Below are 13,606 nucleotides of genomic sequence, written 5' to 3'. Positions count from 1 at the left end.
CTACACTACTACTGGACCCATTAGCATATGAGAGGCCTGCCCTGCCACCCAGAACCATGGTGACAACCAGGCCCAAGATGCTGCTGATGGCCACATTTAGGTCTGTGGTCCTGATGCAGCCAAGGTCTGTGTTGCTGTCTATCAACACAGGGGCCCATGCAAACCATGTGTTGAACCATGTGTTGAAGGACAAGGGCCATGACGAGCTTTGCCCCCATCACCAGGGAGCTTATCCCAGCCCCCGACTCTACACACACACTGGTCCTGCCTCTCATAGGAGAGCTGACCCCTCTACTTGGGAAAGCTAAGCCCAACCTCACCACAGGCGTGGGAGAACTGACTTTGCCCCCCACTTGAAGGGGGTGGTCCCAGCAGACTGGACTGATGAACTCAGTTACCACCTAGGCACACATCCAGGGCTTTGAATTAGTACTCCCCAACAACTACCCATTTTTGACCTGCTGGAGTGCTTGAAGAGATGGGCCTTCAGAACCATAGCCACAGGATCTCCATGACCAGAACAATAGCAGGCTATTGGAGAGGAGATTCAAGGAGTAAGAGTCAGCATTGAGGGCATACCACCAGCCAGAGGCCTTGAACCTGGCCAACAAGACATTACACAATGAACATTGCAAGTAAAGCTGTTTGGACCCAGGATATACTGCACGATACACTGCATCTCCCAGTGCCACTGAGACAAATGAAGAGGCAATGGGGAGGTAGGAAAGATGGAGGAACAAAGTGGGTTTTGTTTGCTTAGTTTTGTTTTTTGATTGTTTTTACTTGATACTTAATTTTTTATTTTTATTATTTCTTTTTAAGTTTTCCTTTGGGGGGAAGCTATAAGGGTGAAAGTGGCTAGAGGGGAGTGGGCAATGGATGGGATTGGGGTGTATGATGGGAAATTCTCAAAGAATTGATAAAAATATTATGTTTAAAATAACACACTGTTCTAACACGTAGTTTGGCTATCAACTGTTGAGTCAGGTGTAGATTAGAAGAAAGGATATGTGATAGGTAGGGTTTTAGTTGGGAGGGTGATAGTGGAGGAGGGGAGGGAGAAGGGAACTGGGATTGTCATGTAATTCAATCGTGTTTGTAACTCAAATAAAACAAAAAAGAAAAAAAAAGAAAGAGAAAAAAATAATCTACTGCTCTAACACGGAGTTTGGCTATCAAGTGTTCCTTTCAAATAAATGGCTACAAGTTTTGCTTCTATTTCTTCAGTCCAGTAATTTTCCTATAATAGATCTTGGCACTTGATTCCTGAGGTCAAAGTTGGTAGTATTCTTTAAAACATTACTTTTACAATTTCAGGAAAATGTATTTGAAAAATAAGTTTTAACATTTCTTTTGCTTGCATTGGTTTTTACATAATCCTCTTTGATATTACCTTCAATGTCATCTTTTAATCTTTAGAAGAAAACACATTTTTCTGTTATTACTTTAAAATCGTAATATTTCACTTTCTGACTCTATGCTTATGTCTTCAATACTTTTGAGATGATTTCTGTTCCTCACAAAGGAAGCACTCTTGATTCTGCCATGGACACAGTTAGCACACACTGAACCACCATAGGCCCTGCTGAGAGTTTTTCTTGTTTTAGACAATTTCATAAGGACTTTAGGTTTCATCGCATGGAACCCTTGCAGTCTGCCTGTGCGTACGCCACAGGTGGACTTTGGTGCTTTCTCAACCTTGGCATAAAGGTAAACAATCCTATGACCAGAGATTTGGAACAACAAAGTTTCATTAGAAGATGTATCTAGGAAACCTATGACAGCCTGCCAAACGCTGGACCACTCTGAGCACCTCTAAGTGTGGCCCCTGGAACTGTTTTGTTTGTAATATTTCCTTTGCCACTTCTCTTTGAAGCATCATTGTACCTGCTCTTATTTTTCTACTCAGCAATTCTGAATTTTATCTCTAAATCTTTTCCGAGTTCTCTTAATCTTTCTAATTCTTTTTAATATATTTTATTATGCCATGGTGCATATTAGGTCAGTGGACAACTTGTAGGAGTTGGTCCTTCCGCTAAGTGGGTCCTAGGGATTAAACTGGCTATCAGGCTTAGTGGTGGATGTTTCCACCCACTGAGCCATCTTACTGGCCCATTTCTGATCTTAGATATTTTGTGCCATTGTTCTGCTATAGTGAGCTACAGTTTCCTGGGTGTTTCTGATGTGTTTGAATCCCCCACAGACATGCTATTCTGCTCTCCGTTCTACTTATGGATGTGACCTTGATACTATTTTTGCTTATTTTTATGCAAAATTAGTTTCCCCGAAGTATTGAGATGAGAGCCAGGTTCCTGTCACCTTCAGGGTTTATTCTGGTGCTGTCTGTGCACTACGTTGAAACATTCTGCAGCTTACTTTCGGTGGCATCTTTCCCACTCTGATCCACATCAGCCTGCGTCCTGCTCTTTTACTCGCTTTCAGCACATTTTCTTCAGGCACACAGCTTTATCCCGGAGCTCTGCAAAGTTGCCGTTCATCATTTAAAGGAATGGACCGCCAGGCGTGGCCTGAGGGACTTTTAAAAGGCTACTACGATTGGTCATCTTGAGTATGTCAGAGATGCAGCAGCCATCATCAATTTCTGCTGTGAATGCGTGAGCAGCGGTATTTGTTCTGGTCATGACTGAAGCCCCAGAGGACAGCGCAACACTGTACATCAAACAAATGCACACAGTTTGTTCCGTGAGTAAGGGAGGACTCCCTAGTAGGTTGTTTACACTCTTCCCAGGGCGTTTCTGGACACACAGCTTAAAAGAGCCACCTCTTTGTTTGTTTTGTGGAACTTGATGGCAATGGGACATGCTAGCAGGATTGACAAAAACAGTTTGATGGTTAAGGATGTCCAGCCATTGTCACGGGCAATGCTCAGGAGACCAGCTTCACTAATAGTGGGTCAGGATGTAACTATAGGTCAGTAACTGTGTATCAGGGATGTTCCTTTAGATGGGTTCTTTAACCGAGGGCAGGATTCACAGAACACATAGAATTATTACAGAAGGATGCTAGGATTCTTGCTTAACAGAAATGATCTAGTTTCTGTCTCAGCATGGTGGTGTTGGCTTTTTTGACACCTCCAGCCATGCCTTTGTCACTTGAGTCGAACTTCTCCAGGAAAAACTGGACACTTTAAGCAGTCTTCAGGAAGTCCTGCCACAGCCTCCAGGGGGAGCAACTCAACTGTTGAAAGGAACAACTGAACAGAGTAGGAAGGGAGAAGACAACACCGTTTCACATCCCTGTACTCTTGATGAGAAGCAGGGCTGAGTCCACTGCTCTAGAGGGCAAAGCCGAATTCCCTCGATCTCAGTCTGCAATGAAACACAACACTCGGGATTGGAGGGAACCACACTCCCTTCCCAGAACGTAAAGAACTTTACTCATAGAAAACCTTTAGAACAGGGTTAGAAACACGTCCATAGCTGTTGCTTCAACTAGAACATTGTATGTTAACTATGCATGAGTATTACGTCTGGGGGGGGGGAATGGCCTGCACTCTTAAACCAAATAGTAATTTGGTGAAAAACAAAAATACTAATTGCCCACCTGTTCTGGGGGCTCTTCCTGTGAAGTTGTAATCCACACTTCAGCAAGCAGCTGGTGCAATCATGTGCAGCCCAGTGATTTGTTTTGAGCATACCTATAATGTTCTTTGGTTCACGCCTGGATGTCAGGCACCCAGAGACCTCCCTGCAATCTCCAGTGCGCCCTGCAGTCTGCAGAGGGTGGAGTGAAGCAGCTCCGGAGCCCAAGGCTCTCACTGGTTCTTCAGCATTCCTAAAATAAGGATTTAGAAACTCTTTCCCACTGAAGTAGAAATTCCTAATATTTGAATATACGTTTGTAACGTGGCTTCTGAGAAAGTTCTCACAGTGCAGGCCATCGCACCCCCTGAGAATGAGTTTGTTTTTTTTTTTTTTTAAGACAATTTCAATGTGACTTTTTAAAAACCCAATTTCGATGAAGCTGTAACTGGAAATCACAGCACATTCTGCCCACTCTGGTAGCCCCAATACACAGGCCCAGGCTGTCTCAGGCTTAGAAACCCTCTATTTAAACTGTCTTCCCTCCCTAACATTAACCTCCAGTGTCTTAGGAAATGACCAAACATTCTATGCCTTATTTCTTGTATCTAAGAACGTGGCAAAAATTGATTTGTAATTATTCTTCACAATCAATCTTCTGGAATATTCTCTGAGGATGAGATAATGCTGGCCACAAGATGTTACTACTGGGCATCTGAAATGAGGTTACTATGACTACAGGAGTTATTGAGAACAGGTCTGAAAGGACAGTGGCTTTACATCCTCGACAGGGGACTGCTAACTGGTGCAAGTGTTCCAGCTCTCCACATCCTTACACCTATCTTCCTGTGAGCAGCCACCCTATGGGTGTAAGGCTGAAATCTCCTTCCAAACTGACTTCTTGGACCAGACACATACATTTGGGGGGGAAACAATCAAGTCCTTTGCTTGTTTCGAATTGGATTTTTCTTTAGTTTTAGTTTTGCATCTCAATTTTTTACCAAATATGATTGTAAATATACTATCCTTCTTTGTGGATTCCCCCTCTTTTTTTTATTTCATTTAAACACAAAATGTCATGAAGTTCAATTTGTCTTATTTTGTCATCTTTTGTGTCAAATTCTATATCACTGCTAAGAGTCTTTTTTGCTGCTGTTGTCAGTCAGGGCCTCACAAGGCTATTTTTTTAAGATTTTATTTATTTATTATGTATACAACACTCTGCTTTCATGTATATCTGCACACCAGAAGAAGGCACCAGATCTCATAACGAATGGTTGTGAGCCACCATGTGGTTACTGGGAATTGAACTCAGGACCTCTGGAAGAGGAGTTGGTGCTCTTAACCTCTGAGCCATCTCTCCAGCCCCCAAGGCTGGTTCTTACCCTGTAGAACAGGCTTGGCCACTGATTCACAGCTATCCTCCTGCTTCTGCTTCCCACCAAGTGCTGAAATGAGCCTTAAAGAGATAGTTATCCATACTGTCTTCTAACATTACCCACTGCAACCAAAATGTGGAAACCACCTTGCCTACTGATAGACAAGTAAAAAAATGTCATTCAGCCTGAAAAAGAATGGGAACCCCATAATATGTTATAAATGAAAGTACCTTAAAGACACGAGGAAATGAACAAGCCAGTCATAAAAAGGTAAATACTGTATGGTTGCATTTAGATGAATTAGTTACAATTTCGAAGACAGAAAACAAAAATGTATGGGCCAAGGGCTTGAGGTGGAGTTGGGTGTTACTGTTCAATAAGGGTACTAGTATCAGTAGAGTGACGTGAAGATGGAGAGGCACTGGCTGCACACTATGAATGTTCAGCCATGCAGTTACCTGCTTAAAATAGCAAACCTTCACTGTGTTTTACCACAAAGAACTTTCACATGTGGTTGACACCTACAATCTTTGGACAACTCTGTTATACGGAACTAACTGAAAGTGCACACACACTAAAGACACAATGGTCTGTCCAGGGACACTAATGGATACAAACGGAACACTCAAGTCATTATTTGCCAGGGAAGAGAAGAGGAGGGATGGAGGAGTGAAGGGAGGAGGGAGGGGAAGGAGGAGAGGGACAGAGGGAGGGAGATTCAGGCTCATTTTCTATGCAGCCAGAATGAAGAGATAGCAGAAGCCATCCACATAATGGCCATAATGTGTAAAAGAATAAAATTTTAATGTCACATAAAATTACCTTAGCCTGACAATAAGACCACAAAATGAAACAAGTTACACCTCCAAAATGGTAGTATTGATCTAGAATGTGCCCTACAATAATCCCCCCTTCCTGAAATTTCTTCCTATGACTACAACTTCTCATGACAAACTGTATAGTGGCAGTTCTAAATTATTAAATGGAAAATCCAAAAAACAGTTTTTAAGTTTGTTCACTGTTCTGAGTAGAAAGATAAATCTCTCTATCCCACCTGAGACACAATCCATCCTTTTGTTTGGCAGTTATCTGGGGCTATTAGATAAACTGCAGTGTAGGGGTACCAGTGTTTGCTTTCAAGTTAACTTCTTTTACTTAATGATGGCCCCAGAGTGTGAGTATACAAAAAGACAGATATGTGCTGGTTGGGTGTGGCAGTGCTGCAGGCTATACTGGAAAAATCAGTGCCTCCATCTCTCAGTTCTAAGACTCTTCCCTAGCAGATGCTAAAATCCACAGAAGCCTGATCCCTTAATGCTGTAGCAGTTACTATATTACAGTACTGAGTCTATGCATGCTCCCATATAATTTAAGTCTTCTTGATCACTTACATAAAAATATTTGCTATGCTGGATATTTTTGATCACTGGTTAGCTGAATCCATAAATACAGAGCCTATACATAAGAAACAAATGTATGTAAATGGATGAGTGGATAAATATAGAGATAAATAGTTTGGTACTATCCAAGGCCTCAGGTATCCCCCAAAGTGGATCATTTATGAATGAGGCACAACCTAACTCAAATTGATCATGTTAACAGTTAATCAGAAGTAGTTCCTTATAGCAGTAAGATGCCTAATGACTTGCTGCTATACCCACAGTTCAGTGCACTGCTCGACCCTCATTCCAGAAGCTGCTCCTTCCAATAGAAGCAAATCAAGAGACCAACAACTGGACAATGTAGAGAGTGAGAAACCTTGGAGCACTCCATCCTAAAGGGGATGTCTTCATCAAACCCCTCCCCTCAGGGCTCGGGATCCCTGCCTCAGGGCAGAAAAGGAGGAGGAAAAGATTTTAAAGCCAGAGGTGGTGGGTGACTTCAAGTGTCTTACAGACACAATAGGGCAGATACATAGATTACCTCAGAGACAGTGGCAGCCTAAATAAGACCTATACATGTTCAAGCCAGATGGTGTCCCAGCACTGAAATGGGGGTAGAGGGAGTAGACACAGGTTCCCACCCCTTCCTAAGAAGCTATCTGCAATTGATATTAACTGGCAACGGGAGAACCAGTTTTCTCCAGTGGAGTCTCACTGGACATATCAAGCTCACTTCCATGCTCAGTAGTTGGCCAACACAAAATGAACCCCATGTGGTATTTTTGCCTGTTTTGTGGTTTTTTTTCCATTTTGTTTTGTCATTTTTTCTGTCTTATTAGTTGTTTTTTCATTTTTCATTTTTTGCTTTTTTTGAGAGATAATGAAGTTTTGAGATAATGGTTTGAGATAATGAGAGATAATGGTGTGTAGGGAAGCAGGGAGAATCTGAAACAGAAAAAATAATCAAAATATAACATATAAAATGTTAATAAAAATAACTTTGATCAAACAGCCCAGAATTTATGAATATATTTAATAGGGTTTTTTATTATGGGGCAGCAGGGGGCGGGAGGAACTAGTTCCTTTCAACCTCAGGCTTTAGTTGATGAGTATGCTTGTAATTTGGAGCATTCATAAGCAATCCAGGCCTGTTAATTCATCTGTTAAAACAAGGAGACAAATCCCCCATGACTATAAAGGCTCCTACTAGCTTTTCATTTATCAGTTAAAAAGACCGAGTTTCCCATTGCTCTAACCTAAATGTGAATGTCCAAAATGCCCCAAAGGGATAAAAGGCCTTGAATGTTATGCAGAACCTCCAGGTCACTGAGTCACAACTTGACCTGGAAAGGGCTTTGCAACAGCTGCTCAGCATCCAGTGTCATTCTGATGTCTATGGGGTTCATCGACAGTGTAAGGCTCAGGACAAGTTTCAGTGCCACTTGCCATGAGCCACAAGTATCAGAACTACTTGAAAGAGCTGGCTACCAGCATCAGTAATTAAACATCTTTACCAAAAAGCAAGCTTATCTGAGTGTACTGGCAGGAAGTAAAATCAAGCGAGAGTTCAGGAGGGAAAAGAACTCAGACTTGGCCAAGTGTGTATTGCAGTGGTTTGTCCAATTGTTACCTTGTTCTGCAAGTGCTGTGTGTGAGCTCTGTGAAAGTGCCTCTGCTCACATGGTGCCATGAGAGAAGGACAGCAAAGAAGGAAATCAAAGGGTTCGTTCAAGTGCCAGACCCACAGAGGCTAATGTGTGAAAGTGCAATCAAGCTGAATATACTCACCGCCACCCTTGGTCTACAGAACTGCATGAAGAAAACTCATTGGGATTCTTCAGGAGACTCACTTGCCCGGACAGTTAGAGACCATCTCATCAGGCATCCTGTGCCTCCCCTTTCTGGCTTGGCTAAACCTGTACAGCTCATGGATCTCCAGGAGACTTCAATATACCATTGTTGTGAGTCTGCTGGTTTTCTGTACCCATTTGCTTATATTTTATTTCAAACTAAAAGTCACATTTATTATTCTAGCACAACTATTAGTTGTACTAGAAAAATGTTAAAAAAAAAAAAACCCAAAAACAATGTGCTCCATTTCCAACACTACTGTAACACAAACTGAACAGCAGGAATATTAAAACACCTTTTCTAGTCACACACTGGGGATGCCTTTCCCAAATGAGGAGCATCAAATCAGGCCTGAGGCTAGGGTTTAGACACAAAGTGAACTACACAAAATCCTATTTTCTAAGCACTTTCAAACGTCTGTCCAAGTGCAGTATTGCACCATGGGATTTTCCTAGACCTGTGACTGCAGGTTGTCCTCTGTCTTCCCGACACTGCTGTGCGTTCCTATACAAATGTCTGAGCAGTTGGTGTTACTAGGAAATCTCATGTTTACATTAGCGTGTCTCTCACTAGCTGGCACAAGTACGGAGTGATTTTTTCTGCTGCTACAGACTTACTATCCAATATTGCAGCTTTCAAAGTTGCAAGTGCAGACATTCAAATAGTCACAGGTCTCCAGGCATCAGCCAATACTATTTTGGTGAGTTTCACTTCCCACGGGCAGTAGCTCTACACATACTTATGTGTGGATGTATCTGTATGAACATAGCCTATTGGCCATTAAGTTTAAAGTTTGGCTGAACTCATGATTTTATTTGTAGTCTTCACAAAAGAAAAAATTAGATTCACTCCTATCTAAAACAACTTTTTCAGAGCTATTTCATATTCTTCAGAGTAAGAAGTAAAATATCTCATTGATGCAAAACATTTTTTTCCAACCAGAATTTTAATAGTGAATACAGTTTTTCTTTCAATTGTCACTTTTGTGATATTTTGAAGAAAGATCTGTTAGTAAATGAAATTCTACTAATAATATTTATTTTTAGCTTTTAATATATTTTCTGCTAAAAAAAATCAAGTTATCAAGACAGGAAAATATTACTGGTTTGTTATTACAAAAACAATTGATAACTTTTACTTCACAAAGGATGAAAACACAAGACACTGATCTCATTGTAATACACTATTACAATACAATTATTAGTGGTAGACCAATACAACATTAAAGACTCTGTATACACACATGTACTTTGAAACAAACACGAGACAATTTTCACCCTTTGACATGTTCATGACCACCAAGAGAAAGAACACCACAGATCACAGACTTGAGTCTAACTGGTTTCCTGGTACATAGTCAAGACACAAGAGCCCTAAAGCACACTGCATTATTAACGGCATCTGCAGTTCTACAAGTGCTGCTCCGGAACTTCTCCCCACCCAAAGCAATCTGCGTCCACTGACAAGCAGCTTAGTCTGCTATGTATTTAAGAAGATTACAGCACAGACAATACCTTAGCCACAAGACTTAGGAGAAAGGTTCTGCACAGATCACACACACACACACACACACACACACACACACACACACACACACACACACGTACGTACGTAAACTATTCCCCAGGAAGGCAATGTGGAAATTATAAATGCAATCCTAGGAAAAAGAATCATGGTCACACATCATTTCTTTGCAAACACTGATGAAGAAATGTGTGGTGTCAAGGAGCTGTTGCCATAGAAAGAACAGAAAAGACAGGAGTGAGAAAAGTATCTGCCATAGGAAACATGGATTTGGTTGATTTTCTAAAATGAGGTATAAAAGTATGCCAGTAAATAAAAACAACTACAAAAAAAATTAAGAACCAAAATGCACATCTCCAAAGGGAAAAAAAACCTGTAAGCATATTATAGTTTCCTTTATTAGATTAGACATTTCATATACAGCAGTTAATCTAGAAAAATACATTTAAAAATCTCCAACAGACCATGCCTCCCTGTAACAAAACCTTCCAAACCCTGTTTTATTATACAAATCAATCTACATTAGTAATGTAAAAAGAAAATACTCAAATTTCGCAGTGTCATTTTCTATCCAACATCCACCTAATTTACACAGGTTTCCACCATTCAAGTGGGGGTTAGAATTCTATAATGATTTTTCTAATGTCTTCTGTACATATTAAATAACCTAAAAAGCTCCTCTTGTAGTGTGTTCACTATTTAGCAAGTCTATTCAGCATTTCCCAGTACCATTCTCATTGCAGTGATCTGCCAGTGAATGTAATTAAAACCTAAAAGTGCATGGTTTAACTTTCCCAAATAATGGCCTATTTCTGGAGGAAGCCTAATATTCATGGAAACGTTTACCAATGTCATGATTAGAAACATTGGGTTAGATGTACTCTGAACCTATACAACACAGGTATATACATAAGCTAAATTATATTAAATCCTTATTTACATCAAACAACATTTCCACAGGGTCATACCAAGAACTCAATATGGCACTAAATATAATCAGGATTGTTAGCTATAATTCAGTACAGCAAGACAGGTACCAAATACCCTGATTTGATTTAGACTAACCAGAACTCCAGTATATCACAGTGTTTAAGTACTGTCAGTGTGCTGTCCCAACAAACAACTAAGGTATCCAGCAAGGTTGCTGTGAGACAGTAAATTAGACAGCAAACCTTCACCCAGGGACTCTATCTGAGTCATGAGCTTCAGCACTTAGGACTGCCACTCATGCAGAAACCCTGAAAAAGGCAGTACACAGATCTCAAATGGATCAACTTCATTTGTTTTAAACGCCCGAGAGCACTTTTTGAAATAACTGACAGTGACTATCATTGTACCAAGTAAAGACTCACAGAGCTTGAGAAGGGATCAACATCATCCAGTTTGGGGACAGCAAGGGTGACAACACAGGGGACCCACATAGTTTTCCTTACCCAGTTATCCAGTGTATGTGACTGGTTACAATTCTGAGTTTTGGTTTTTACTGGTATTGAGAGTATGAAACGCAAGCATCCAGGATAAAATGAATCCAAAATTACACAGTCATAGCTTGCTGTTTGCTTGCAACAAAGCAGCAAATGAGGGCCCCGCTGGCATCTTCACTTTCCTCTTCTTCTCTGACCCTCGGAAAAGTGCAAAACCAGAGTCACTGCTTGGTCCAAACACGAAACACACCATGTATAAGACTTGAAATCTCTGGGATCCAGCTTCTATTCCACAGGTCGTTTTTAATGAGAGTCAGCGTCCAAAGATAGTGCTTAATTCCAGGAGGATCAGCTCTACAATCTGGTTTTGGTACACAGTATGAACTGCTATATTTCCAGTTTCCCTTTCTGGTTTCAGCAGAGTGGGGCCAAAAACAATTGCTATACTCTGATAGGTCATTCGGTTTTTTTCTCCATTTTCTATAACCCTAGGGAGAGAAAACAAACTTGTTTAAGAAACAGGAAAACTCTGAATTTGTATTACAAACCTCAGAGTCAGCATTTATAAAGAGAGCACTGACTTTGCTAGGGTGCCATGGGCAGAGTTTAACCAAGTCACTTCAGTCTGGCTACTATATGGAGCCAGTCTCTTCAATTAACAGCTGAAAGGTCAGCACTATACAAACTGTGGCAATAGGATACAGACTTAAATGTGTGTTATAATTCAGTTAACAGTGATCTGTCCTCTACCCCGGGTGGGGGTGGGGGAATTTCATCAGGGAATAGAAATTACAACTTTCAATTTAATATTATTTAAAACTGTCTCTGATTGGTACTTCAGTATTTTATTATTTTCATATTTGTGTGTGTGTGTGTGTGTGTGTGTGTGTGTGTGTGTGTGTGTGTGTGTGTGTGTGTTTACACGAATGCATGCATCAGCGTGCACATGTGGAAGAGAATATCTTCTATCATGTGGGTCCTAGAAACTGAACATACATGCCTTTACATGTGGAGCCATTTGACAGCCTTACTTCAGTATTTTAATGTTCCAAAGATGAACAAAATAATTTACTGAAATAGCTATGCAGTAGTAATCTAGAGCCATGAAAGTTCTGTTTTAAAGTAATGTAGCATGTCTCACTTAAGCCACCACATCTTCATGTTAACTTCAGTCTTGTCAGAAGACCTACTGTGTGATAGCCTTATAACAACACTTTACATAAAATACAAACTTTAACAAAGTCTTCACACTAAAGCATTTTATTAAAAGAAATAAATGCTATGAGATGAGCTTCTTTTAATAACTTAAAAAGACAGCAAGTGACACATCTAGGAACAGAATAGGGTCTGGATGACCCTGTCCCACAGGCTCTTCACTGTCCTTTCCCACACTTCCTACCAGGTAGCTTACCTTTTGAGATGTCTAAACAGAATCTGCATTGTATCTTGATTTGGCTTTGGCAACTGTCTGATTAGGTCCTTAACGGCAGTGACACGCTGCCTCGGGTCTTGTTCTGAAAAAGTAATAAGCAGACACTTTGCAGCAAATTCTTATGGAATGCAAGGCAATAATAGTTTGGAAGCTAGTGTTTGGTAATACACAGTGACATCTGGTGGTCACACCTAAAATCTTGAGTTACACAACCCATTGAAAAAACTTGTTTAAAAAGACCAAACAATGCAATAGCTAATTTGTAAGACAATTTTCAGTATTAAGGAAAACACAAAAAACAAAAACTGAGTACAACAACATACTTACTAATTGCATTAACAAAATCATTGAAATGGTTAAATGTAAAAAGGGGTTCTGGTAATTCTCGAAAAAACATTTTGAGTGCTCCAGTGACAACATGAATGTCTTCCCATTTACTGTCATTCAAATCCAGTTTCTCATCTGAAAAACAGTAGGATAAGACATGTTTAAAATTGCTTTGAACCAGTTCTTAAAGTTATGGGCAGTGCTGTTGGACATGGCAGTAGAGTGTGCTCTCATACCGTGATTGACGGCAAATCTCAGCTTCTGAATCACTGCAAGGTTGCCGCTTACTCTGTAGATACCATCAACATCTAAACCTACGAGGAAATAATATTTCATGTTTGAAAGAAAATCATTGTTGCTTCTAAAGATGCATAAATGTATCCATTTGTAGATTTTACATGTTGACCAGGCTGGCTTCAAAATCCTGAGCACAAGCAATCCTTTGCTTTGGCTGCCACACACTGCACACAGCTTCAGAATTCTTATTCTTAGCCTTAGCTGAAAATCAAATGGGCAAATTCTCTCTCTTTCTAAATGGCTTCTGAGACTCTTGGCAGGAGAATGGAGTGGTGATTTACTTGGAATTCTGTTTAATAAACAGCAGAAAGTCTACTGTTTATTGGATACACTGTACCTTTACTCATGAAGAACATCTCACAAAACTCAAAATGTGAACATCTGAGATAAACTGAGGCTAGTTTTAAAAGTAAAGATAAAAACCAACCCATCCATTTTTTGTACATGA

At 40.4% G+C, this 13,606-nt stretch overlaps 1 protein-coding gene across 5 annotated transcripts in view; it reads right to left on the bottom strand.

Annotated features, from left to right (window-relative positions):
• Positions 1-9,184: 9,184 nt before the first annotated feature.
• The window catches only part of Arhgap12 (Rho GTPase activating protein 12), a 98,224-nt gene continuing 93,802 nt past the window's right edge, over positions 9,185-13,606 (bottom strand). For 4 of the 5 annotated variants that reach the window (XM_027405470.2, XM_027405471.2, XM_027405472.2 and 1 more), the window contains 4 exons: positions 13,098-13,175; positions 12,862-12,996; positions 12,514-12,616; positions 9,190-11,590 (listed from right to left, as the gene is read on the bottom strand). In XM_027405470.2, the coding sequence (XP_027261271.1) occupies positions 11,416-11,590; positions 12,514-12,616; positions 12,862-12,996; positions 13,098-13,175 (491 nt within the window). In that variant the 3' untranslated portion in view covers positions 9,190-11,415. Of the gene's footprint in view, positions 11,591-12,513; positions 12,617-12,861; positions 12,997-13,097; positions 13,176-13,606 lie in introns of all 5 variants that reach the window. The other variant, XM_027405474.2, reaches the window with a different exon arrangement.

This window comes from Cricetulus griseus, chromosome 3 (assembly GCF_003668045.3).
Source record: "Cricetulus griseus strain 17A/GY chromosome 3, alternate assembly CriGri-PICRH-1.0, whole genome shotgun sequence".
Classification (NCBI taxonomy): Eukaryota; Metazoa; Chordata; class Mammalia; order Rodentia; family Cricetidae; genus Cricetulus; species Cricetulus griseus.
The sequence above is the reverse complement of the archived record's forward strand: the minus strand, read 5'-3'. Positions and strand labels throughout refer to the sequence as shown.